The 24,185-nt window shown below is 33.9% G+C and overlaps 1 protein-coding gene across 1 annotated transcript in view; it reads right to left on the minus strand.

Moving 5' to 3' along the window:
- SLC35F1 (solute carrier family 35 member F1) overlaps nt 1-24,185 on the minus strand; it is a 540,470-nt gene that overhangs the window by 26,549 nt on the left and 489,736 nt on the right. Inside the window, exons 6-7 of the mRNA XM_074310013.1 lie at nt 22,529-22,581; nt 11,535-11,689 (exon numbers count right to left, since the gene is read on the minus strand). Coding sequence (XP_074166114.1) covers nt 11,535-11,689; nt 22,529-22,581 — 208 coding nt within the window. The remainder of the gene's footprint in view (nt 1-11,534; nt 11,690-22,528; nt 22,582-24,185) is intronic.

Genomic DNA, 24,185 nt, shown 5'->3' on the forward strand with positions numbered 1-24,185 from the left:
GGACCATAAGAGAAAAATTTATTAATGATATTATGATTGCCATCCCCAAAGCATACATAGGCTTACTGTCTGAAAGCATGGAAGGAGTCTCTTATTGCTTTACTTGCCTTTTTATTCCCTTAATTGCTGATCTAATTGCTTTAGGCAAGTAGGTGGCAAAGTGTATAGACCACCAAGCACAGAGTCTAGAAGATTTTTATTCAAATCTGGTCACAGATACCTCCTAGTTGGGCAAATTATTTAATTCTTTTTGTCTCAGTTTCTTCATTTGTAAAATGTTCTGGAGAAGATAATGGTAAAGCACTCCAGTATCTTTGCCAAGAAAACCCCCAAAAAGATTATGAGGAGTGCGATATGAATATTACTGAATAACAACTGTTTGATCCATTCCTTCTTTCTTCAAGCCCAGGCAGGGGTCATTATTTAGGTCATATTTGTTATTTTAATTGATTTATTGGTTCTGCTTTTTTTAGAGACAGATGAATGGACAAATTTATAATGGATAAATGTCACAATTTATAATTATAATTTATATATTTATAATTTATAATAGACAAATCAATCTTAATGATGATACCCATAAAAGATTATATTAGGCATATGTGGCAGATGTCCTTTGACCAAAGACAAATACATACAGTCTTTTAAAAATCACTAAACCTCGAGATATTATAGTCTAAAGTTGTTCTTCAATAACTTTGTCAGTCTTTTGAAACAATGTCTACATGAAATTGTGAGCAATTTGTAAAGTCATTTTTATAGCCTTTAGAAGCCTTTATGACTAACTTTTATGACATACTTAGCATATGACATAGTTATTTCTTGGTGTTGAAGGCTTGGGAATAACTTGGAGAAGACTGTCATAGTCTATTATACAGTGCACTCATTTTTATTGCCAGGTATAACTTATTTCACAATTAACTGGTTGATGATTTATGAATAATAAATCTGAGCACAAGACGGCTTTGACAAAGAGAAAGGAAATGGGTTACCTAAACTCAGAAAACTCTGAGATTCAATTTATGTGTTTCTATCATCACATAAAGTAATGCTACTTTATAAGTATTCTAAAGTAATAACATACACACGTATGCAATGTATGGGATATATGTATGATTTGAGAAAGCTAACATTTTTGCTTTTTAGCCAGTTATTTTAATTTTGCCAAGATAGGTTATGAAAGGATGTAATTTCTCAAAAGCTTGATAGTTTCTTCCTTGAAAATTTCCTGCAAAATCCTATCAAAACCAATGACATAGGCTCAAGGACTCTCCTTGATTTATAAAATTCTGTTGAAAGTTTTACTAGATTTCTTGCTATTTAAGGTAACTCAATCCTTTCCATTTCAGAACAAAATTATTTTTTTAAAGATACATTTGGCATGAAAGTTTTAAATGAAAGATAGTCCTGCTAAGAAAATCACATAGTTACTGCAGAATATTGTCCCTTCTTATGTATAACTTGGTCTTCTTGACATTATTTTCAGGGATAAAACTGATGGAAGTGAACAGAAAAAATTCATATCCTAGGTATAATTCTCAAAATTTGAATCTTTAAAAGATAACTTACAAATTATAGAGAAGTAGCCAGATGATTATAAATAGATGTTTGGATTTTTAAAGGGTATAGACAGTTTTGTTAGCCACAAAATAGCTATAACTTTATGATAATGATAAAAACAAACAGATAACCTTGCTTTCACTTGAGCATTTTTCCTATTTCTTTGTTAACACTGAAAAATACATGGCTATCTCTTAATATTTATATGCAGTTTTACTCCATTTCCAAATAGTGAAACTTCAAATATAATAATTTATGTAATGTCAAAGAAGATATAAAAATTAGTTCTATTTTTTATGTTCTTATCAATATTTCTTTACTAGGACCCTTTGAGTCCTGAGTACTTGTTTAAGATCTGAAACTCAGTAATCTGATTGGTTCTCATGGAGATAGGAAAGGATGCTAGGATAGCTTGAGATCACAGAGGAAAGATATTATAGTATTTAGTCAGGATATAATTCCAATTTAGCCTCATAATATTATCACTAAGATCTCTGTATCTCTTCTCTGGACAATGGAAGTGACTTAAAAGATTAGCCTGAGAGAGGCTATGAGGGATGTGGAAAATGAAATGAAATGAAAACCTAAGTACTTTCCCCCTCTTTCATCTGGATATTTGCAGGTGAAGAGACTTTGGCCTTTAATTATAATTACTTCAATTCCTCCCTTCACATTTCTGGTGTTGAGTAATCAAACATGTGATAAATATGAAAAAAAGGCAGTGGGCGTCTGAGCATTAGTTATGAAGTCTTCCATTTATAGTTACATTTATGTACAAGGGCAGCATGTGTACAAAGGCTTTTTAAAAAATAGACTCTTTAAATAGAAAGTTCAGTAGATTTTTTACATGGCTATCACCAAGAGGGGAGGGTAGCCCTGACAACGAAGGGATGCTAATGGCACTGAACAGATTAGAGCTATGGACATTCTGGCTTTTACTTCCCACAATTCCACAAATAAAATTGCTTATAATTTTATTCAGTGACAACCTACAAAATAGCAACAGATTAAGAAGAGTGAGATTTTATGACAAATGTAAGAATTTGAGCATGAGAATTATGGGAATTACAAGTCAGGACAGGCATAACTTTAAACTTTTGAGTGCCATGAAGATCCTTTGTTCTAAGGAACCCTTTAACCACTATCTTGGAAAATTAAAATTGCAGATGACCCTAATAACAAGAGATGGCCAATGATGACTTCTGTGCAAGAAATTGAATAAAAGATATCTTTAAGCACATAAATGACTGGGAAAAGCAAATGGTTAAGCCATAAAGAAAGTATAGAGACAACAAAAAGGCAGCCTACTGTTTTTTTTGTTTTTTTTTTTTTTTTGTTTTGTTTTGTTTGTTTGTTTTGCTTTGGCCATTGGGATAAAGTGACTTGTCAGGGTCACCCAGCTAGAAAATGTTAAATGTCTGAGGTCACATTTGAACTCACATCCCCCTGACTTCAGGGCTGCTCTATCCACTATGCCAACTAGCTGCCTCCTGTATTACTATTCTTAATACATGAAAAGAAGCAGATCATGTTGGATGATCTCAGAGCCTAGTACAATTCCTTTTATGCAATAACTATTTCAAAAATTTTTGTTGACAGATTTAATGAATGAACGATTACTTTATAGGGATTTATGGGAATTCTTGGATACAATTTTGTCAGAAGAGTGTAATTTCCCTCTTGAAATTTAAGGATTGCCCAAGATGGTCAAGATTTTGATATATATAGCACGTTAGTTATTGTTGGAGCTTTTAACCTATTTCCTGTTACTTTACATTTATGGGTCTCCTTTTCTGTTGTTTTATCTGCCATTCCTATTTATAAATTAAGAATTATGGCCTTTCAAATTCAGTGCATCATATTTTAATAAAACTACTGCCCTGTTCCAGGCAATTGAATTTTCACTGCCAAATCTTATGTAACAAATAGTAGGATGAGCTTGTCAGTATGGAATATAATTTAGAGTGCTTGGCACAATGACAAATGATGGAATATGATGTCTTTGGACTTCATAGAAAAGTATATAACCAGAATTCCTGGCAAAGAGTAGAGAATATAATAAATTTTTAGGTTAAAAATAACTTATAATATCTCAAAGGAAAAAAAAAAACATTTAGCACAAGAATGAAGAGATTGAAACATGCAGAAAGTTTCCTGATGAAAATTGACACTGTTAAAATGCTTAAAATCTTGGGTTGATTGCATTTTCCAGAAAACCAAAAATTCTTTGTGGGGGACAAATAGCTTCTCTTTTGTCAGCAGTGAATATCTGCATAACACAATAAAGTTCTAGCACAGGAATTAAATTTGTCGTGATGACCCCTTTCTCCTTAAAAATTATAGTTCAAGTGGAAGATCCAATGGAATCAAATTACTCAGAAATCAGAACCACCATGCTTTTTGATTAAGTAGCATGCTTCTGGGGAGCCTAAGAAGAAATAAGTCTTTATAATTTGGTGCTTTAACTTTAAATGAATACAATTAACAAAAATCTTTTTTAGGTTTCTCAACCATGACTATTTAAGTAATCCAGCAATGACACTAAACTATGGATGAGGTAATAGAAAATTTTAAGTTACTTATTTTCCTCAAGGCAACAGAGAATATTGGTTTTCACTTCCTCCTAAATTGATGAGTTATTTTGAATGAAAGGGCATATTAGTGGAGAAATTTAACAATTTTACTTGAATAATAAATTCCTGGATTACATACATATTACATATTAATTTTTTCTTTCTTCTCCTCTCTTCCTTCTCTTCTTCACTAAAATCTATGGACTTCTCAATTTGCATATATGGGATTGAGTTTTAAATCGGCTTATTGGTTTAGAGAATGGGGTGGAAAGATGTGAAGAATGAAATCATTGAGACCAGCTATAAAGTTCATGATGTCATAGGACTAAGGGTCAGACCATGGCGAGATAAGAAATGGAAGGCAGATAGATGCTGCCTCAGAACAGGGAATCAAGCAAAGGATTCTATTACTTTAGGTTAAAATTCAGGATAGAAGCAGTATACTTTAAGTTCATATCTCTCATGTAATGCATTATGGAATAGCATATGGAGAGCTAGACTTGGAGACATGATAGCCTGGGTCACTGTCTCATACTTAGTTTGTGTCTTCCTGGGCAAGTCATTTAATCTCCAAGTGCTCTCAAATGACACTCTAATATGACCCTCACTGATGGAGGGAACTTACCTAACCTTCTATTATAGTTTATTCACAAGGATTTCCCTACTCATTTTTCCTTTTTCCCACTTTCTTTTCAAGCTCCTTTTTCTATGGTTTTTTTTTTCATTATAATGGAAATTCCTTTAAAACAAGGATTGGCTAGTTTTCTTGTATTTGTATTCTTCACTCATAGAATACAGAATCTGGCTCATGGTAGGCCCTTAATATATGCTTGTTCTGCTTGTCTTCCTGTCTTTTATCTACTTACTTTACTTATAAACCTATTTTTAGATGATTTGTGCTGACTCCTTTTGAATTTATATTGGTGTATATATGTATGTGTGTGTATGTATATAGATATATAGATACGTATCTACATCTCTTTATCTGTCTTATGTAGCAGTCTGAACTTGAATCAAGTGTGTGTATTTGTAATTATCATCTATCTGGTAGATACAACTTTTTGAAGTTGTATCAGGTGTGATCATCCACAGCTGTGAACTGACTTCAACATCATGATGTCACTTTGGCCCTCTTTGAGCACAAAGGACAAACAACAAGATTTATCTATGTTGATGAAATCATAGCTCTAATTCAAAATGTAAGAATCTTCCTAATATTGGAGTATGTATATATACATGTATATGTATATTATATATATATATATACTTTTTTCTGAGTGAATAAAAATTATTTTTTTATGTTTTAAGAGCATTAGAGATGAAAAAAATAATTGATAAGATATACATTGAGGCATTTAATTCTTTTCAACATCAAAGGCCTGAATTTGTTCCCTCAACTCGAGTAGATTTAGAGTTAAAAGGGACTTAATAGGCTATCCTATACAACCTTCCTCCCCATTTTTTATAGATAAAGGCATTGATTCCTATGGAGGTTAAGTGATTTGCCTTCAGTGTCATGCTGGAATTCAAACTGAAGTCTTTCCCAATTAATTTCTCCCATGACAATGCTATATTGTCTTTTCTCATATTATTCATGTTGTAGAGATGATCTTAACAACATTTGTGATTTCAGTGATATGGATCCTCCTTTAAGTCTATGCAAAGTCCAAACCTTCTCTGACTTTGTAGATATTTTCATGAATTGCTATGGTCAAAGCATTCATCACTTAGTGACCAACCTTTTGCTGACCAGCTAGAAGAGTCTGGGAAGAGAGTTTTTATCTTTTTAGGACCTGCCCTGTTAACATAGCTAGCTTAAGTAAGCACAGTGTCTATATAAGCCTGTACTATTTATTGTATAGACAGAAAACAAGATTCTTCAAATGATCTATGTGTATTCTCAAGTCAGTATTGTCTTGATGGACTTTTCTATAGTAATTTCCCAGGTTTTTGTCTAAAAGCTGACATATAAAAGAAAAAAGCTACAATGTAAATCTCTCTACATTTGATTTTGGAGTCTCTGAAGCCTAGTAAAGCTCATTTCCTGTACTTTCCATGGATTTCTTATAGATTTACTGCTCCGAATTCAATATTGCTGCCAGGTGATAAAATTGTAGCATAAGAAAAAAAGAATCTAACTGTTTCTTGAAAGTCTCATAAAATGATATTCTTCAAGGAGTCCTATACCTTTCAGATGATTCTAATTTAGAACCAGGTCATTCACTTCCCAGGGAAGGGGAATTTGAGTGACTGGTCAATGTGTTAGGAACAGAAGAGGTTGGCTCCATTAGGCTGGAGATAGAATGGATTTTACAGAAGTAGAAAACAACACAAAATGAATAATCAATCTTAGACAAGAGAATTTCATTTAGTTATTTAATTTATGATAGAAAAACTATTTGTGACAGTAGTCCTCATCTCTCAAAGTGCACTTTTCTACTACTGAAGGGATGGTTAGTTCCGAGGAAACAAATAAATGAATAGGTAACAGAACAGAGTATCACTGATGGTAAAGCTAAATTTAGTGAAAGACCACAGAAAAACAGATGTCTTTTAAGACTATTTTTGGAACAATTTTGAGACAATCATGGGTTAAAAAACTACAATCATATCTCCTGATTTTTTCCCCATAGATTTTCATAATGGGAGAAAATTTTTGACTCCAAGACACTGCCAGAAAATGAACACTTTCAACTTTTTACATTTATCAGAAAAACCAATGAGAACATAAACATTCAATAAGCCAAAAATTGTATTGAAAATACAATATCATACAGTTGCAGAAAAAGTGATGATAGCAAGAATAAACCCTGGTGACTGTGGCAGCTATGTGTTATGGTGACTGTGAGAGAGAATGAAGTAAATCTTATCTCACTTGAGGAATAGTCAGATATTTACTGGGCAAAATAAATTCAAAAGCATGGATGCTTTGAAAAAGGGTCGCATCTCTCCTTCTGTGTTGATCCCCTGACTTAAAAGGAAAAAACTACAGATCAGTACTAAAAATGAAAAGCTGCTAGGAGGGTAAGAGGTTGCAAATCAATTTTATCTTGAGTAAATTGAACCCAAGGGTAGGCCAGAATTACATATGTAGGTAGGGTCAGATTTTTGTGTTAACATTAGCAAGTTGTTTATGAGGTTATATAAAAAGAAAAGAGTCAAAGATGATCCTGAGATTATAAACCTAGGGAAGTAGAAGGATTTTGGACCCTCAATTGAAATAGGGGAATGTGTACAAAGGGAAAATTTCCTAAAGGGCAGGGAAGATCATGAATTTCATTTATATATACTTCATTTGGGATATTCAGCTAGAGATATGAGTACATCAGTGGAAGATGATAGATTGAATTTCAAGAAAGAATAGTTCGATGAATAGGTTTTGGAGGAAGGGAGGGAAAAGTGTGGGAGAAGGAATAAATATTTATATGGTAGTTCTTATGTGCTAAGCATTTTATCAATATTATCTTATTGGATAGAAAGAAGAATAGGAGATGGCTTTGAGAAAGGGAAAGTTCAGAAATGAATACCATTGTAGTAGAGAAATTTGATGTAATGGTCGGGTAGAAGTTGTGATAATCCCTACATGTGGCTGAGGAAGAAGTAATAGGATTTAAGAAAATAACTGTTGAGAAGCATCATTACAAATACTGAAGTCACAGAGTATATGGAACTATTCCCAAAAGAGAATAAAGAAAAAAAAAAAGTGCTTTATGTACAAAAGTATTTATAGCAGTTTGTAGAGATAGCAAAAAATAGAAAAATGACCATTTATTGAGGAAGGGCTGAATAATCTGTACAATATGAATGTGATGAAATATGACTAGCAAAGAAAAAATGATGAAATAGATTTATATTAACTGTTACAGAGTGAAATAAGCAAAAAAAAAATTGTAAAATAACATTGTAAAGAAAACTTGGAAATCTGTGAGAACTATGTGCAATAAAATGACCATCTATGATGACAAAGGTTCAGTGATGAACCATGTCATCTACCTCTTGAGAGAGGTGATGAATGTATATAGATTTTTACATGTTATATTTATATAAAATCTATATTACAAATATATATTTTTGGATAAATGCTTGGTTATGGATTTTTTTTGCAAATAATTTGTTTTACTTTTATCTTTTTTTCAATGGGATAGGGATAGGAGGGAGAGAAAATAGGTTTTTATTAACTAAAAAAGCCAGTAAAATAAGAGCAGCTCTGTGTCTATGTATGTGATGGGATTCCTACAGATGTAAAATGTTACATGTACTTTCCAGATGAGGTAACTCTATCAATTTTTCTTAATTGCTTCACTTTGTTACAAGAATCTTCTCATGGAGTCAGAGTAACGTCTAAATACTTAAAATGTAAAAATAAAATAATTAAAATATTAATAATTTAAAATCCCCAAACAACCCAAAAGTTCTAGCATTACATATCTTTGGCTACTGTATCTTAATGATTAAATCTCCTAAATTTCATTGTTTAATAATTTGATTTTAAGTCATTTTATTAATTACAAGACTATTATAAAAATTAATGAATAAATTAATTGATTTCTATCTAGAATGCTCTTGGATAAGGACTGAATGACTGTGATTCTCTTCTACCACCTGGTGGCAGCAAATAAATATTGCAGGGCAAATATTACAGTGCATTGATTCTTAACATGTGGTCTGTGGATTCTGGGGATCCCAAAAACTTTTTTTGGGGGGGCTCCTAAGGTGAAAATAATTTTAATAATAAGACTGTATAATTGCATAATCACCAAGATATTACATAACACATATAGATTTAATAGCATGGAGGGGAGGCTAGAAGATTAGAGAATCACTCCTAAAGTTATACTTTACTCCAATAAAACCATTGCTCCAGAAGGATAGCTTTATAGTAGTAGTGGCAGCTCAGCGTTTTATGTTTTTCCTATTCTACTACTTTCTCTCTACCAGAGGATCAGAATTCCCTCTCCTTTGATTTGAGGGTCAATGTGTACAGTAGAAATCGTGCGGGATTTGCAATGAGAGGCCTTAGGTTCAAACCCTAACTCTATCATGTTCCCTTTGGATCACCTCAGGCAACTTAACCATGAGTATCTCAGTTTCTTCAACTGTAAAATTAGAGAATTACACTAGATGGTTTTTCTGGTCCTCTCCAACTCTCAATCTAAAATCCTATGTCTTGTGACTTTTTGAATAGAAATATATCCCTCTGATTCCTGTAGATATGGTTATAAGATATAAGATAGATTTTAAAAAATAAAACAGAAAAAAACCCCAGAAAACTGAACAGGATTTTAACTTGTTTTATCAGAGGTAGATAATATAAATAGAATATAAGGAAGGAAACAAGCATTGGTTAAGCTCCTATTATGTGTGTAAGGCATTGTACTAAGTGCTTTATAGATTTTATCTAATTTATCCTCACAATAACCCTAGAAGATAGGTCTTAATATATGATCTACATTTTGCAATTGAGGAAACTGAGGCAGAGGTTACTTACTCAAGGTTATCACTCAACGTTTCATAGGTAGAAAGTGCCTGAGATAACATTTGAACTCATTTTTCCCTTGCTCTATCTACTGTCACCTACCTGCATCTTTAGAAAATACAGAGAACAATACAAGACAATTTATCAGTTAAGTGCTAAGTACATAGACAAAAGTGGAAGAGTTTTGATTTCATCTTGTTTACAGGTCAGAACACTGAATCCCAGAAAGAATTCATGATTTGAATAGAGTGCTGGGCCTGTATTCAGGAAAACTCAGCTTCCTAAATTCAAATTTAGCCTGACAGTCTTAGTTGTGTGATAATGAACAAGCCACATAATACTGTTTGCTTCAGTTTCCTCATTTATGAAATAAACTGGAGAAAGAAAACCGGGAAACCATTCCAGTATTCTTGCAAACAAACAAACAAGCCCAAATAGCCTCATAAAGAATCAGACATAACTGAAAAATAACTGAACAAATTTACCCAAATATTAAGTATCAGGGCCAGGATTCAAAGCCAGCTCTTCTAAAATTCAAAACCAGCATCTTTTTACTGTGAATGTAGTAACTCAGAAAAGATGAGGGTTATTTATTGATAAGAATAGCTGGCATTTATGCAGTGCTCTTAACTCTTGCACAGTACTTAAACATCTCTTTTAATCCTCACAATAATCCTTTCAGACAGGTGCTGATATTATCCTCTTTTTACAAATGAGGAAACTGGGACTAACCAAGTTAGATGACTTGTCTAGCATCATACAACTAATATATGTGAATATGACCTCAGGTCTTCTGGTCTCCAGGTTTAGTACACTATCCCTTTTACTCCTTGGAAGCACAGTGATGTCACACCTATTCTGCTGGCTACTTAAGAAGCCAGAAGCAGGTATGGATCTTTGGCACAGACTAGGCTCCCTGAGAGGGAGAGAATGATTGACTGGTGGTATTCCAGGGAAGTTACTTTGCCCACAATTATGTAGGTAGCAAACATCAGAGGTAGCATTTGAAGTCAGAACCTCTAACTTCTGAATCTGTGCTTTTTCTCCTATAACACAGTATCTGAATTAGGTCTTGATATTTTTTATTCCTCTTTATCCACTCTCAAGTTGACAACATGGGGCTGACCCAGTGTCTAAGGGCAGAGGAGAGTATGACTTTGGAGCAGTGAGGTTTGAAGCACTGTGGTAAAATGGAAGGATCTCTGACTGGCCTTAGAATTAGGAGTACTTTGGGTGCCTATTTTATTTCCAGCATGAAAATCCCCTAAATCTGGGTCTCAGTTACATCACCTGTAAAAATAGAGGCACCCAGGGTCCTCACAAGTCTCTTCTACCTGTAAGTATACAAATCTCTTATTTCTAAGGTTCTTTCTAACTCTGAGTCCTATGATCCTGTGAAATCTCAGATGCCATATTGTTACCCTTAGAATATTAAAACAATGAAAAGAAGGGCTTCTCCAGGGCACATTCAGAAATCAAAAGTTTTTGGGTGGCCCCCCTATGGATGACAATGAGAAAATATAAAAAGGAATTATGGAGGATAACAAATGATATATGTGGCAGTGGAGGACATACACTGATGAAATCAGGAGCCATAGTATTATTAAAATAATTTGAAAGAAGGAAGGGATACTATACTCATATATTTTTTTTTAAATTATAACTAATCATCAGAAGCAAATAGGGATAAATTATGGATTATGGTACATTCAAAAATTTATAGGATAATTTTCTTGTTCCTTCTGCTTATAAAGCCTAAAAGGTGGATGTGCACAGGCTTTGAGATAAAAGTCCTAGGAAATATCATTGCATATAGGATGGTCCACCACTGAGATGATAGGCAAATTTCCTGGATAGCTTCATTCCTATCTACCAGCAAGCTGTCCCAACAGAGGGCTTCTTCCAAAGTTCTTGGCTCTACTCACCTTGTAGTGGAAGAGAAACAATCCACAGAACAGGCTGTACAGGTCTGCAGTGAGAAGGTTGAGGTTGACGGATGTTGCACTGGTTTTCTTTATGACTACTGGCATGAAGCTGTACAGGCCAAACATGCAGGCACTGAAGCCAACGTACAACAGTCCTGTGGGAGCAAGCACAGGGCAGAGTGAATCAACCATGGCACCCTCTCCAGGCAAGAAAGGTGGAAACCAATAGAGGAAAAAATCAGGCTCTATTCTATCATCCGTAAAAGGAGATTTGCTCCCACTGTTTCTCTCCTTCTTTTGTAGCACAGAGCCAAGACTATTAAAATGGTTAATTTCTGAATGAGGACTTCTCTACTACTTCTAATAAAAATCATGCACTTTTTTTTTGCAACTACTGAAAATACAAAGAAAAAAGTGAAATAGTCCCTTCCCTCAAAGAGATTACATTCTTTCCAAGGAGATATCTTCATATGAAAATCTACATGAAATAAATACATATAAGAAATCTATATTAAATATATGTCTATGAAATAATCTATGTGAAATAAACATATGTATGAAATTTTTTGTAAGATTGGCACCGGCAGCAGAGAAATCAGAAAGGGCCTGTGTAAAAGATGGCGTTTGTGTTGAGTCGTGAAAGAATTACAAATTCTAAGATGGGGGAGGATACATTCCAAGCATGGGAGGACAACCTATTTGTGATGGAAGAAGGTGTGTTAGATTTGAAGAAAAGAAAGCATGGCTGCCTGATGCCTAAAGACTGGTAGTATGAAAGAATGGTTAGTCTTAGCCATGGAAGCAACATAAAATTGGTTCAGGAGTCTGTATAGTGTAAAGGAACCCACCCAGAGTGAAGGGTTCAAATCTTGTCTTTTCTACTCCCTGTCTGTATATCCTTGAGGAAGAATAACCTCTAAACTCAGTCTTCTCATCTGCAGAATAAGAATAATCTGGATAAGATGATCTCTAAAATAATTTGCATCTGTGCATCTAAAGTGCTGCATTATATGCTATCTCCTATACATGCTAACTGTATAACTATGGACAAATCACAGCATTTCTCAGAATCTTAGTGTCCTTATCTTTAAAATAAGAATAATAAAGCCTAGAGGACCTATTTTGCACAGAATGTTACATTATGTATTATATAATATACTTTTTTGATAGATTGATTTTATTTCATTTAAATTTTTTAGTTTTGAACATTTGCTTTCATAATATTTTGGTTTCCATTTTTTCTCTCCCTCCCTCCTCATCCTTTCCTCAACATGTCAAACAATCTAATACAGGTGATACATGTACAGTATTTCCACATTAGTTATGTTGTGAAAGAAGAATCAGAACAAAAGGGAAAACAACAAAAAAAGTGAAAATAGTGGGCTTTCATCTGCATTCAGACTCCATACTTCTTTCTTTGGATGTGGATGGGATTTTACATGAGTCTTTTGGAAATGCCTTAAATCTTTGCATTTCTGAGAAGAGCAAACTTTATCAAAGTTGAAAAACTTTCTGCTGTGAAGTGTTACATTTTGGCTATAAATATAGTACTTAGAATATTGCCTAAGACATAGTAGGTACTTAATTTTTTGTTGTTTGAGTTATCAAAAAACTAAATTATAGGCCAAGATTTTTATTTTTATCACTATAATTCTGTCCCTTTCATGTGACTTTCAATCTGTGAATATGAGATGCATTTCTTCTACGTCTGAGAAGCAACATAATCTACAAAGATCAAATTCATTGAAACAATAGGACTTGGGATTTGCCAGAAATTTCCCATTTCTATATAAGAAGTAAATCTTTTTCAATGATTGTATACCCTCTTTTGTCATGTCCTTCATGGACAAGGAATTGGTCAAGCTGAGTTTGAAGAGGAGAAGATGCTAGAGAGAAGTACTAGGTTCCTTTGACTATTTACAAGGTTGTCCATGGAGAAAGAATTAGCTTATTCTTCTAGGCTTAAGGGAAGTCAGAATACGGAGCAATGAGTGGGAATTACAAAGAAACCAATTGAGGCATTATATTAGAAAACAAGCAAAAGATAATACTTTAATAATTACAGCTCTCCAAAAGTGGAATGATATACCTTGAGAAATTGTGGGTTTCTACCACTTCAATGTTTTTAAGCAGAGTTTGTTTTGACTACTTTGACAGGTATGATCTAATGGAGATTTCTTTCATGAACCAAATGGAAGAAGATGACTGCTGGGTGGAATCCTTTCAATTCTTAAATTCTTTTTTTTTTCCTTTTTTATTATTAAAGCTTTTTTATTTTCAAAACATTTGCATAGATAATTTTTCAACATTGATCCTTGCATAACCTTGTATTTCAAATTTTTCCTTCCTTCCCCTACTCCCTCCCCTAGATGACAAGTAATACAATATATGTTATGCTCGCTAAAATATATGTTAAATTCAATATATATATGTATATATATATATATACACACATATATATATATGTATATACATATATACATATATATAAACATATTTGTACAATTATCTTTCTACACAAGAAAGATCAGATCAAAAAGGAAAGTAAATGAGTAAGAAAACAAAAAGCAAGTAAAAAATATCAAAAAGAATGAGAATGTTATGTTGTGAATTACACTGAGTTCCCACAGTCCTCTCTCTGGGTACAGATGATATTCTTTGTCATGAGATCATGGAAACTGTTGCAATCATCTTGTTGGAAAGAGTCATGTCCGTCACATCAATCCTTAAATTCTAAGAAATTCTATGATACATTGAGAGAGACTACTGGGTGACAGAGGTGATAAAGAGGAAAATGAACCTGTTTTTAAAATCTAGGAGGTCAATTTCTCATTTATATCTGCAATTATACATATGAGTAGAAGGAGGAATAGCTATCATGAAAGGTGGATTTGTTCTTTTCCTAAAAAGTATTGAAATGATCCTCAAAGCCTATTTGACTCAAGGGATCAAAGGCTTATACAACTGTTGTTGTTTTTGGGTCACCCGAGTACAAAAAGCCATGACTTTTCTGATGACTAACTACTGGATCAACATGGGCAACACCTTGCTCAACTGAGTCAGTTCTTCTCTGGGGAGTATCTTGTTGACTATATTTCTCATTATTATGGCTAAATAAATTTATTTATATTCATTGTTAAATTCACTATTACTGTTTCTTTTCATTCCCATCTCAAATCTAAAATACCAGAGGATTGGCTTGGTCAGCCCTAATCTACAATAGCATATTAATTCTGTTGGAAATCACTAGTAGTTGTGTCTTTGCACTAAATTTCAGTTACCCGTTTATCATTCTCCACCTAGTAATATTGATGCAAACAACCAACAAATCCATCAAGAAAAGACTCTCCCCTGTCTTCAAAGCATTAGACATAATAACATTCAGTAGATCTGGCAACATGGGGATAGAATAAAGACAAATCGAATTTAACATTTCCAAATGAAAAATGTAAATGTTTCTGATCTAGGGCCTAGTTAGATGGCTTAATCCAAATTCTCTGTATTTCTATGCTCTAATAGAAGAACATTTTAAGCTACACTTAATATCTCTTTGACCACAAAGCCCTATGAGGCCTCCAAAGAAAAAATGTAATTTATTCACAGGAGGAGTTTTTATACAGTTTGAATCCTAAATACATTTTGGGTCCTTGATGAAATACAATTTGGATCAGATCTACTCCCTGCCTCTTCATCTCTCTCTCTCAATGACTGCAAATGATATTGGAGGAAATCTTGAACCAACAGCCCCCTCTAATGTGTAGTATCATGGGAAAGGAAGCTGAATTAGTCATAGAACTGCTACTGGAAGCAGTCCTACAGTGGATGTTTCAGGCTTTAATTATATCATAGGCTTATATCATAGGCTTTTGGATTCTCCATCAAGAATCCATATCCCCTAATAAAAAGTTGAAAATTATTTTCTTTGCCCTTGAGTTTCATGCTTTTTATAATTTATTTGCCTTACTACTGCTCATTAAAAATGCAAAAGTTAAAACCTTCCTTGCATGATCAACGTATAAATATGCATGGAAATGTATTTGGCTTCACCTTTGGAATCTCAGATGAATACAACAGGAAGAAATTGCTTTTCTAATCTGAGCATTGGTGGGAGACAAGGTGCTCCCAAGCTCATTCTTCCTGAGAATGGGTCTCTGCATTTTCTAAGACTGTGGGAGAGGGAAGGAAGAGCTGCATGTTTATCCTTCTGTTCTCATGGTGCCTGCGATATTATAGACTCTCAAAAAGTCTTAAGTATGTGATAGCAATTTGCAGCTGTAATTAGGAAAAAGAGCAAGAAAGATAAATATGCAGCAAACTCTCACCACCATAAAATCAATTTTCTTTGGCTATCCATTTTTTGGACATACTATGCAATATAACAATCTATTCCAGAGCATGAATAGTAGCATGGAGTACTGAATAAAGAACATATCAGAAAGAGAAAGACCAAGGGTTAAATCGCACCTTTGAGATATATATATATATATATATATATATATATATATATATATACTGAAACCTCTTAATCTCTTTGTGCTACTAGACAATTCCCTAAAACTATAAGTTTTAGAACAAATATTGATTTATGTCATTCTTTTTATCTATTGAACCACCTCATTAAAAGTATAGTCTATATAGACAGTAGATCTGAGTTTGAATTTTATCTCTGCCACTTGTTAACTCTGTGACTTTCAGGGGCTCAGTATTCTCATTTATACAATGAAATGATTGCTCTAGATGACTCTAGATGACAAAAGTCTCTCCCAGTCTTAGAATCATTTGCTCTCAAGAGTGAACAATCTGAAGAAAGGAACATTTTTTCACATAAGATGTGTTCCATATTGTTCCCCTTCACATGGCAAAAGTCCATCAACTGAGTGATGTTCATCAATATGTTAATCCTTTTATTCCAATTCTAACTTTAATACCTCTAGCATCTGTAATTTCATTGGTGTTGATCTCATGCAGATCAGTCCCCTAAATAGGATATCTTCAAAAGGCTTAGTGAAGTTTTAGGCTTAAATGATTTTCAAGATTTGTTACAAAACATCATCATCCTATGGCCCACTTACCAATCAACCTCTCCAAACTTAGCCAGATTGGTCTTCAGACAGAAGTGTTTGATCTAAAAAAAACTTTATTTAAAACCTTTACTTGTTTGATAGTACCTGCCAGAGCTTGGGTTGCCTTGGTCTTCAAAGACACAGTAACAGCTTCATACTATGGCATTTATAACAGAGTAATACTGAGTTAGTGGCCACCAGACTGGAGAGCTATGTTCATTTGGCTCTTTTCATTAATAGAAACTCTTAAGGAATCAAAAAGGTTTAAGATCCTAAAACAGTGTAAACAAAAGCTCAGTCTGTCATTTTGCCAGAATACTGTTGATAAGCTTCTAATGAGGACAGTAGTCCATGATAAAATAAATCATTAAATTGTAAATAAAGGTTAACATAGCAACAGTATAATGATTTTTTTTTCTTAGCCTAATATTGCTATTTCAAGGACTTTTAGGCTATAGGCTCATAGCTAAACTTAACATTTGCTAAATTTTTGATAAGGGATAGAGATTGGGAAAGTAATTTTATTGGTATTGTTAGAATTGAAAAAATTACTTCATCCAAAAAAAGTGGGCATCATAATTACTTAGTATTGTTTAATAACTTTTTAAAAATGAACTAATGGCTTACGTGATTTGTCCAGGGTCAAATAACCTTGTAGACAATATCTGAAGCCAGATTTTTCTGGCTTCAATCCCAGCTTTATATCTATTTTACCAGAATGCCAGCCCCCTATTATGATTGTAAAGTTAAGTATTTTTTTTAAATTGCTCAATTTATAAAAATAAAATAGTTGCCATGTTTGGACATGTATACATATATTGTATTGAATTTATACTTTAACATATTTAACATGTATTTGTCAACCTGCCATTTTTGGGGGGGGAGGAGGGGAAAAATTAGAACAAAAGGTTTGGCAGTTGTCAATGCTGTAAAATTACCCTATCTGGTAAATAAAAACTATAAATAAAAAAATAGTTACCAATATGATATTGGATTACAAAGGTTTTTTTTTTTATTGTTTTGATGACTAAAATAGTTAAACAATAGTTAAAACAAAAAGACTTTAATGTTGAACTGAGATGGTTTTCCTCTTGCAAATTTGAAATTTACTTGTACTTGTCATTATTTGTAAACCTCTGTAAATAACCTCAATGTCAAAAATATTGGGAAATGGCCATTGTGTTTAGGAAGTTGATCCTTGTGAAAAGGAGCCTCAGCACTTCATTTTGCTCTGCTTATATACCTATGGATTCATACCTCTTCTATGTAGGCACAGGATTAATGTGGTAGATAAAACATTGGACCTAGAATCAGTAAAATCTGTATTCATATGTGGTACTTGTTGGCTTTGTGACAATGAGCAAATAATTGACCCTTTCTGATCTTCAGTTTCTTCATTTGTAAAATTGGCATAATAACTGTTGATAGAAATTTTTAACCTTTGTGTATAGATGTGTATGTGTCCTAGACTCTGTAGTAGAGTCCAAGGATTATGTGTTTTTAATTGCATAAATAAGACATACATAGGATCACAGTTGAAACAATTAGATTGGAATATATTTTATCTATATATGTATAGTTAGGTGGTAGAGTGAATAAAACACTGAGTCCAGAGTCAGGAAGATTGAGTTCAACTGTGACTTCAGATACTAGCTATATGACTGAGCAAATCACTTGCTCTGTTTTATGCAGTTTCCTAATTTATAAAATGAGCTAGGGAAGAAAATGGGCAACTGATCCAGTATCTTTGCCAAGAAAATTCCAAAACGGAGTCACAAAGAGACACAACAGAAACAAGTAGACAACAAAATAAATCTATTATCTATCTATCTATCTATCTATCTATCTATCTATCTATCTATCTATCTATCTATCTATCTATCTGTCAATCTTCATGAACTACAGGATGCCTGAAGGATTTTTGAACCTTTCCAGATTGTTGTGAAGTTTGATCAATTATAGAATCACAGATTTAGAGCTGAAAAGAACTTCAGAGGTCTAACTCTCTCATGATGCTGTGAGACATTAAGTGACCTACCCAATGTTACACAGAATAAAAATCAGAGAACGGATTAGAAATTTGGTCCTTTGACTCCAAAGCCCTTTCAAGTGATCTATAAATGGAAGTTATTATTAGAATGACCCATTGGTCTTATCTTATCTTTTGAAAGGACTAGACATTTTAAAATTTGTTTTTGATTTTAAGAAAACCCCAAACAAGAAGGTCTTGCTGAGAAGCAGCTTTGCCAGTGAATTGAGAACCTGCCTTTTGTCTCAAAGAAGCTGTGCGATCCTGGACATTTCACATAACCCTAATTTAGTGCTCTGCACAATTCTCTATGTGACAGAGCAGGTGTCAAACTTCAGTGGTACAGGCAATTGCTATGCCAATAAAATTACAGGTCTGGAAGGAGAAATAATGAAAAACAAAGACAGAAAGAAAGATTTCATAGTAAGGTCATGATGGCAAACTGGCACAACTCAAAGGTCCAAATTGTTAGAATAGTCTGGGTTTATTAAGTCATTTGGCTCCTTTTGCCCTTCAGAAATCAAAACAAAACAATAGCCCACAGACCCAAGTAAGATATTTCAGACTTTCTTTAGCTACAGGCAACTGGATTTTAGAACAGTTTAAAGTTAGTTTATGCATTCCTAATACAATTACAGCAAATATGGAGAGAGCCCACTGAGTTATTTAATAGCTTTACTGCTGTGATTAGAACACGAAGGCCCTGGAGAGGAAGTTTTCACTGTGTTGGGCTGTAAGTTTTACTTGATTCAGCTAATCAGAAGTAGTTCTATTGAGTAGACAAAAGGATTCTTCTAACTTAATGTTTTCAAATGATGGTCCTCTGCAGTTGACTGATATGGAAGAGAAAGGATAATAAAACAAACAGTAATTCATTAAGTGATTTTCTGCCAAGGATTTAAAAAAATGATGTCTATATTATCTCACTTAGATTGTCTTTTTTTAATTTCAAAAAAAAGTGAAGGATGACAACATACATTTCATTTATGGGGGGGCAGAAGAGGGAAACAACTGAGAGGAGTGTTAGTGAAGGGAGGAAACTTGAAGTGTACTTGACATTCTGAAGAAGAGGGAAGAAAGTGTAGAGAGGAAAAGGAGCAGAAGAAGGAGTGGAAAAAGGAAGAAGAGGAGGAGATAAATATAGAGACAGATGCACAGACACAATACTTTGGGACCCCATGTCCGGTTTTACTTTCTAGAGAAGTTATATCCCCTATCCCCTTACTCTTCCTTGTACTGTGAAGAAGCAGTTGCTATGGCACCTGCAGATGCTTAGGGGCAAAATTAAATATCTAACTTGTAACTTCTTTCCCAGCCTACCCAAGTTTCCCTAGGAATTTGTTCTTGAAATTCAAGAAGGGAGGTCAGATTCCTTCCTTGACTAAGGAGATGAGAAGTTCAGTCAGGATGAAAACAAGAACTCTTATCTCTATGGAACTTAAAGGTTTTCAAAGATACATAAATTATTACACAAAAAATATATAAATTGGTATCTGTAAATTAAGTATTAAGGGAATTAACATTATTCCTACTTTAAAAATTGGGGAAACTGAACTTCAGAGAAGTTAAATAATTTTACTATAGCTACAAAGCACATTTTATACTAAATATCAAAGAGGGGAGTTGAACCCAAATTTTCTTGATTCTGAATCTAGAACTCTATCCACTGTACTAGACTACTTCTGTCCACTCTGGGAATGGTGAAAAAAATTAGATCTTAGAATAAACAAACAAAATCCCTAAATTAAACAACAGATTTTTCACTAATTTAAAGAAGTCAATTTAAAGGGATCCAAAGAAAACAATGAACATTATATGTCTATTCTTGGTCAAATTGGGCACATTTCCAATTGCTAGGACAGTCTCTAAACAAATTGCTCTTTGACTGGCCTAATGCATTTGATTGCCTTCTCATCTCCCCTTAGCATGTCTAACTGCTTTGGTTTGACATTTTCATTGCAATAGAAGGGCACAAAAATAGAACTTCCTTTTAATGGTGCATTTAGCTAACTCTGAATTAAAAACTCCCATGGAAGCACATATGACATCTACATAATTAGCAGACACATTCTTTCTGATCATTCTTATCACCATCAATATCAAATTAATTCCTACTCATGGGGTACTTTATCTGAAGGGTTACTAGCATTCAGATCATTTCCCCATGGTTTTGAGATAATCAAAAGCAAATATATCCACAACCTGCAGCTCATTTCTTTCTTAGCTGTAATCTACATCCCATCCAGCCCCTTTTGGAAAAAAAAACCAAAACCTAAAAACAAAAACCCAAAAAAAAAAAAAAACCACCCCAAACCCTTATTTTCATTTAATTATAACATTCTGCTTCAAAACTTTTAAGAATATCTAAGTTTTTGTGGCAAATAGGATAAATCTGTGGGCTCCTGAAGACAAAAGATGCAAACCCCAAGGACATCCAGGAATAATAGGATAATTTAATATATGCCTGCAAAGAGATTTCTATGTAGGAAGCAGATTGACCTTGAATGCAGGATTTGGTGGCAGTGGGAATGACTAAACAAGCCTTCAAATCACCATTAGAGCACAACTTAGTTCTGGCAAGTTGACCTATGGTTAAAACATGGTAAAGAGCTTACGATAGGGACATACAGTATCATAAAATGTGTGTGCAAGTATAAAAATCTCAATAGCCTCCTTGACCCACTACATAAAGAAAGCTAGAATTCCGAGGCAACTCTAAAAGCAAGGCCTGCAGTAATTAATATCTGAAAGTTCCCTGGGAAGTTTGATTATCAACCAGCTGTCAATTCTCTAGGCATTCCACAATCCTTTCTCCTGACTAAATGAATTATTATTCCCAGTACCTTAATTTGCATACCAGCTTCCATTCAGCTTTCCCCAAAGAACGGTCCTGCTTGAGTCAGATAAGAATCTGATCCATTGAACTTCCCTGGTTTGGAGTGCCTGATTCCAAGAGAAATCTGACCTGTTTCCATTCTGCTTCTTTTTATTTTGAGAACTTTTCTTTCAATAAACTTCATTTTCTCTCTGCTAGCTTCTGCATTTTGGTGCTTCTCCCTTCCTTGTACTGTGATTTGAGTTTGTAAACCTCAAATGGCATTAAGACAGCATGTACAAGAACAGACATCAAGAATCCCATCCTACAGATTTCAAGCCTTGAAATGTTGCTCCCTTTAGCCAATTGGCTTAATATATGAGGTTTATAAAATCACCTTGGATCATAAGCCCATTTTCTAAACTGAAAAAAAGAAAAAAGGAATTTAGGAAACAAATGAAGCCCAGGATGCGCAGAATGACAATAAACCAGCTCAAAGCATGGCTCTTATTTCCACCAAATCCATCTGGAAAGCAATTAACTAGTTTTGTGCAAACAGCTCCCATCAGAAAAGGAGTTTATGGGTTCAAAATGTCTTCTACGATCTGTATTCTTTTATGTTTTTTCTTAAATCCTGTTAGCTTTTCCCCTTCTCATATAAACTGTTAGTTCTTTAATAACCACATCAGATTTCTCACTATTGCAGAAATTTTCCTGGTGGTGTCAGATTGTCATTCTTTTTTGTCCCTCCAGATTTACCACCGGCTTCATTGCTATTTGGGAGGACAATTGGGTAAAATGGAATGTTACCCAATGATATCCTTTGGCTTCCAATGTAATGGTTGCTAGATGATATCAGTGAGCAGGGAGCTCAACTAGGAAACATTAGGGGACATAAAATGCTAGTCTATTACTCTTTATAAGATTTAAATTCCAAAAGCCTCTATTATTTTCTTACTTTGACTACTTCTTCATTCCTCACCACCACCACCATCTTCATTCCTACATATACACTATTATCTCCTTAAAGAAAATACATATGGATTCTTACAGGCAAGATCATCAATAAGATCAATTATCTCCTTACCGATTTGCCAATCCCAGGGAACCTTCAATAGCTCCTTGTGCTCCATTATAGCCCTAGAAGAGAAAAGAAGGTAAAGAGTAAGAAGTAGGAACACAGTGGAATCTATTTTTACCTTGATTCATTCACATGACCACTCACCCTTAAAACATCATTAAAAACAAATCAAGGGCAAGATGACCCTACAAAGCACAAAGGGACAAGTCTATTTAGTCAGTTTGAGATTTGCTTCTGAATAATTTTAATCCACAGAGATAAGAGTATGTCATTTAGTCATTCATACTTTTTAATGACTTGATGAAACAACCATATTACCAGATCTATCCAATATCTGTATACCTTCTCCTGATTGGAGCACTGCCCCCACCTCCAATTGATTTATTTGAACTTTATAAAAAACAGATTGTATTTTTTTGAAAGCTCTTGAATTTGAAGAGGTTAATCATGACTTTGTATATAGGATGTGGGACTTAAAGGGGATTGTGGGAAGATGGTGGTATGCTAGGACATAGAAGAGTTCATATGTCTTTCTCCTCTCCTCTCTCCATACTTCAGAGGAGTTTATAATGTATTGTTATTTGAACTTGGCAAGAAAACCACTCTATAATACATTGGTTATTTGGGCTCTAAATGATAAATATGATATTCAGAAAGCTCACATGGTCCAAAATGATACTGGACATTCCTCAATTATAATCCCAGAAAAGTGCAATCTTTTATGATTCTTAAATTTAGGACATGTTTCTTTGGGTAGAAGAGGAGTGGTTAATCTAATGTCATACATTGTCTTTCAATCTAATGGTGGCCAAATGAAGAAGAGAGAATGGGGAGATCAAATAGGAAACAATAAGAAACAGAGTTCCAATCCCTGATAGTTCATGTAAATCTTTCAACTCCTAGTGGTCTTTGTTGTTTCCTTTTCCTTTCCCCATTAATCTTCTACTTTCAATTTTACTCAGATACAGATGTTAGCTCCTTATTATTCTAAAATTAAATTCCTATGTACTTATAAAATAGGAAAACCAATTAATTGGCAAAATGCTTGTTGTAAACAGTACAACTGGGATACTTTTTATACCTCTCTCCTACCCCACACTCTCACACTCAAAGCACTAAACTTGGGTATTTTTGTTCTTAAAAAACCTACATTAAACATAAAATGAACAAAAAAGTAATAAATGTTTTCTAGCAGAGTCTTCTCTCTCCATTGACTTGCCCATTCTACATTTTACATTGGATAATGTGGGGAAAAGTATTATTTTGTTGCATATTTCTAGAGTTGGAAGGAACCTCAGAGACCCAACTATTATCCAAAGCATGCATCAGCTCCTAAGAAGCATCATCAGTGGTTTATTTGAAGACATGGATAATAATAATAATAAGTATTTACACAAATTATTTAATATTTGTGAGTGTTTTACAAATATTAGGGCACTTGATCCTCACAGCAACTGAGGGAGGTAGAGACCATCATTACCTTTATTTTACAGATGAGGAAACTTAGGCAAAATTAAATGACTCGCCCAGGGTTACATAGCTAGCAAGTATCTGAAGCTGGACTTGGACTCAGATCTTCCTAACTGTCTAGTGCTCCTTCTACCATGTTACCAGATTTCCAGTGACTACAGAATGGGGAGAAACATTATCTCTTAAAGCAGAT

This window comes from Sminthopsis crassicaudata, chromosome 4 (assembly GCF_048593235.1).
Source record: "Sminthopsis crassicaudata isolate SCR6 chromosome 4, ASM4859323v1, whole genome shotgun sequence".
Taxonomy (NCBI): domain Eukaryota; kingdom Metazoa; phylum Chordata; class Mammalia; order Dasyuromorphia; family Dasyuridae; genus Sminthopsis; species Sminthopsis crassicaudata.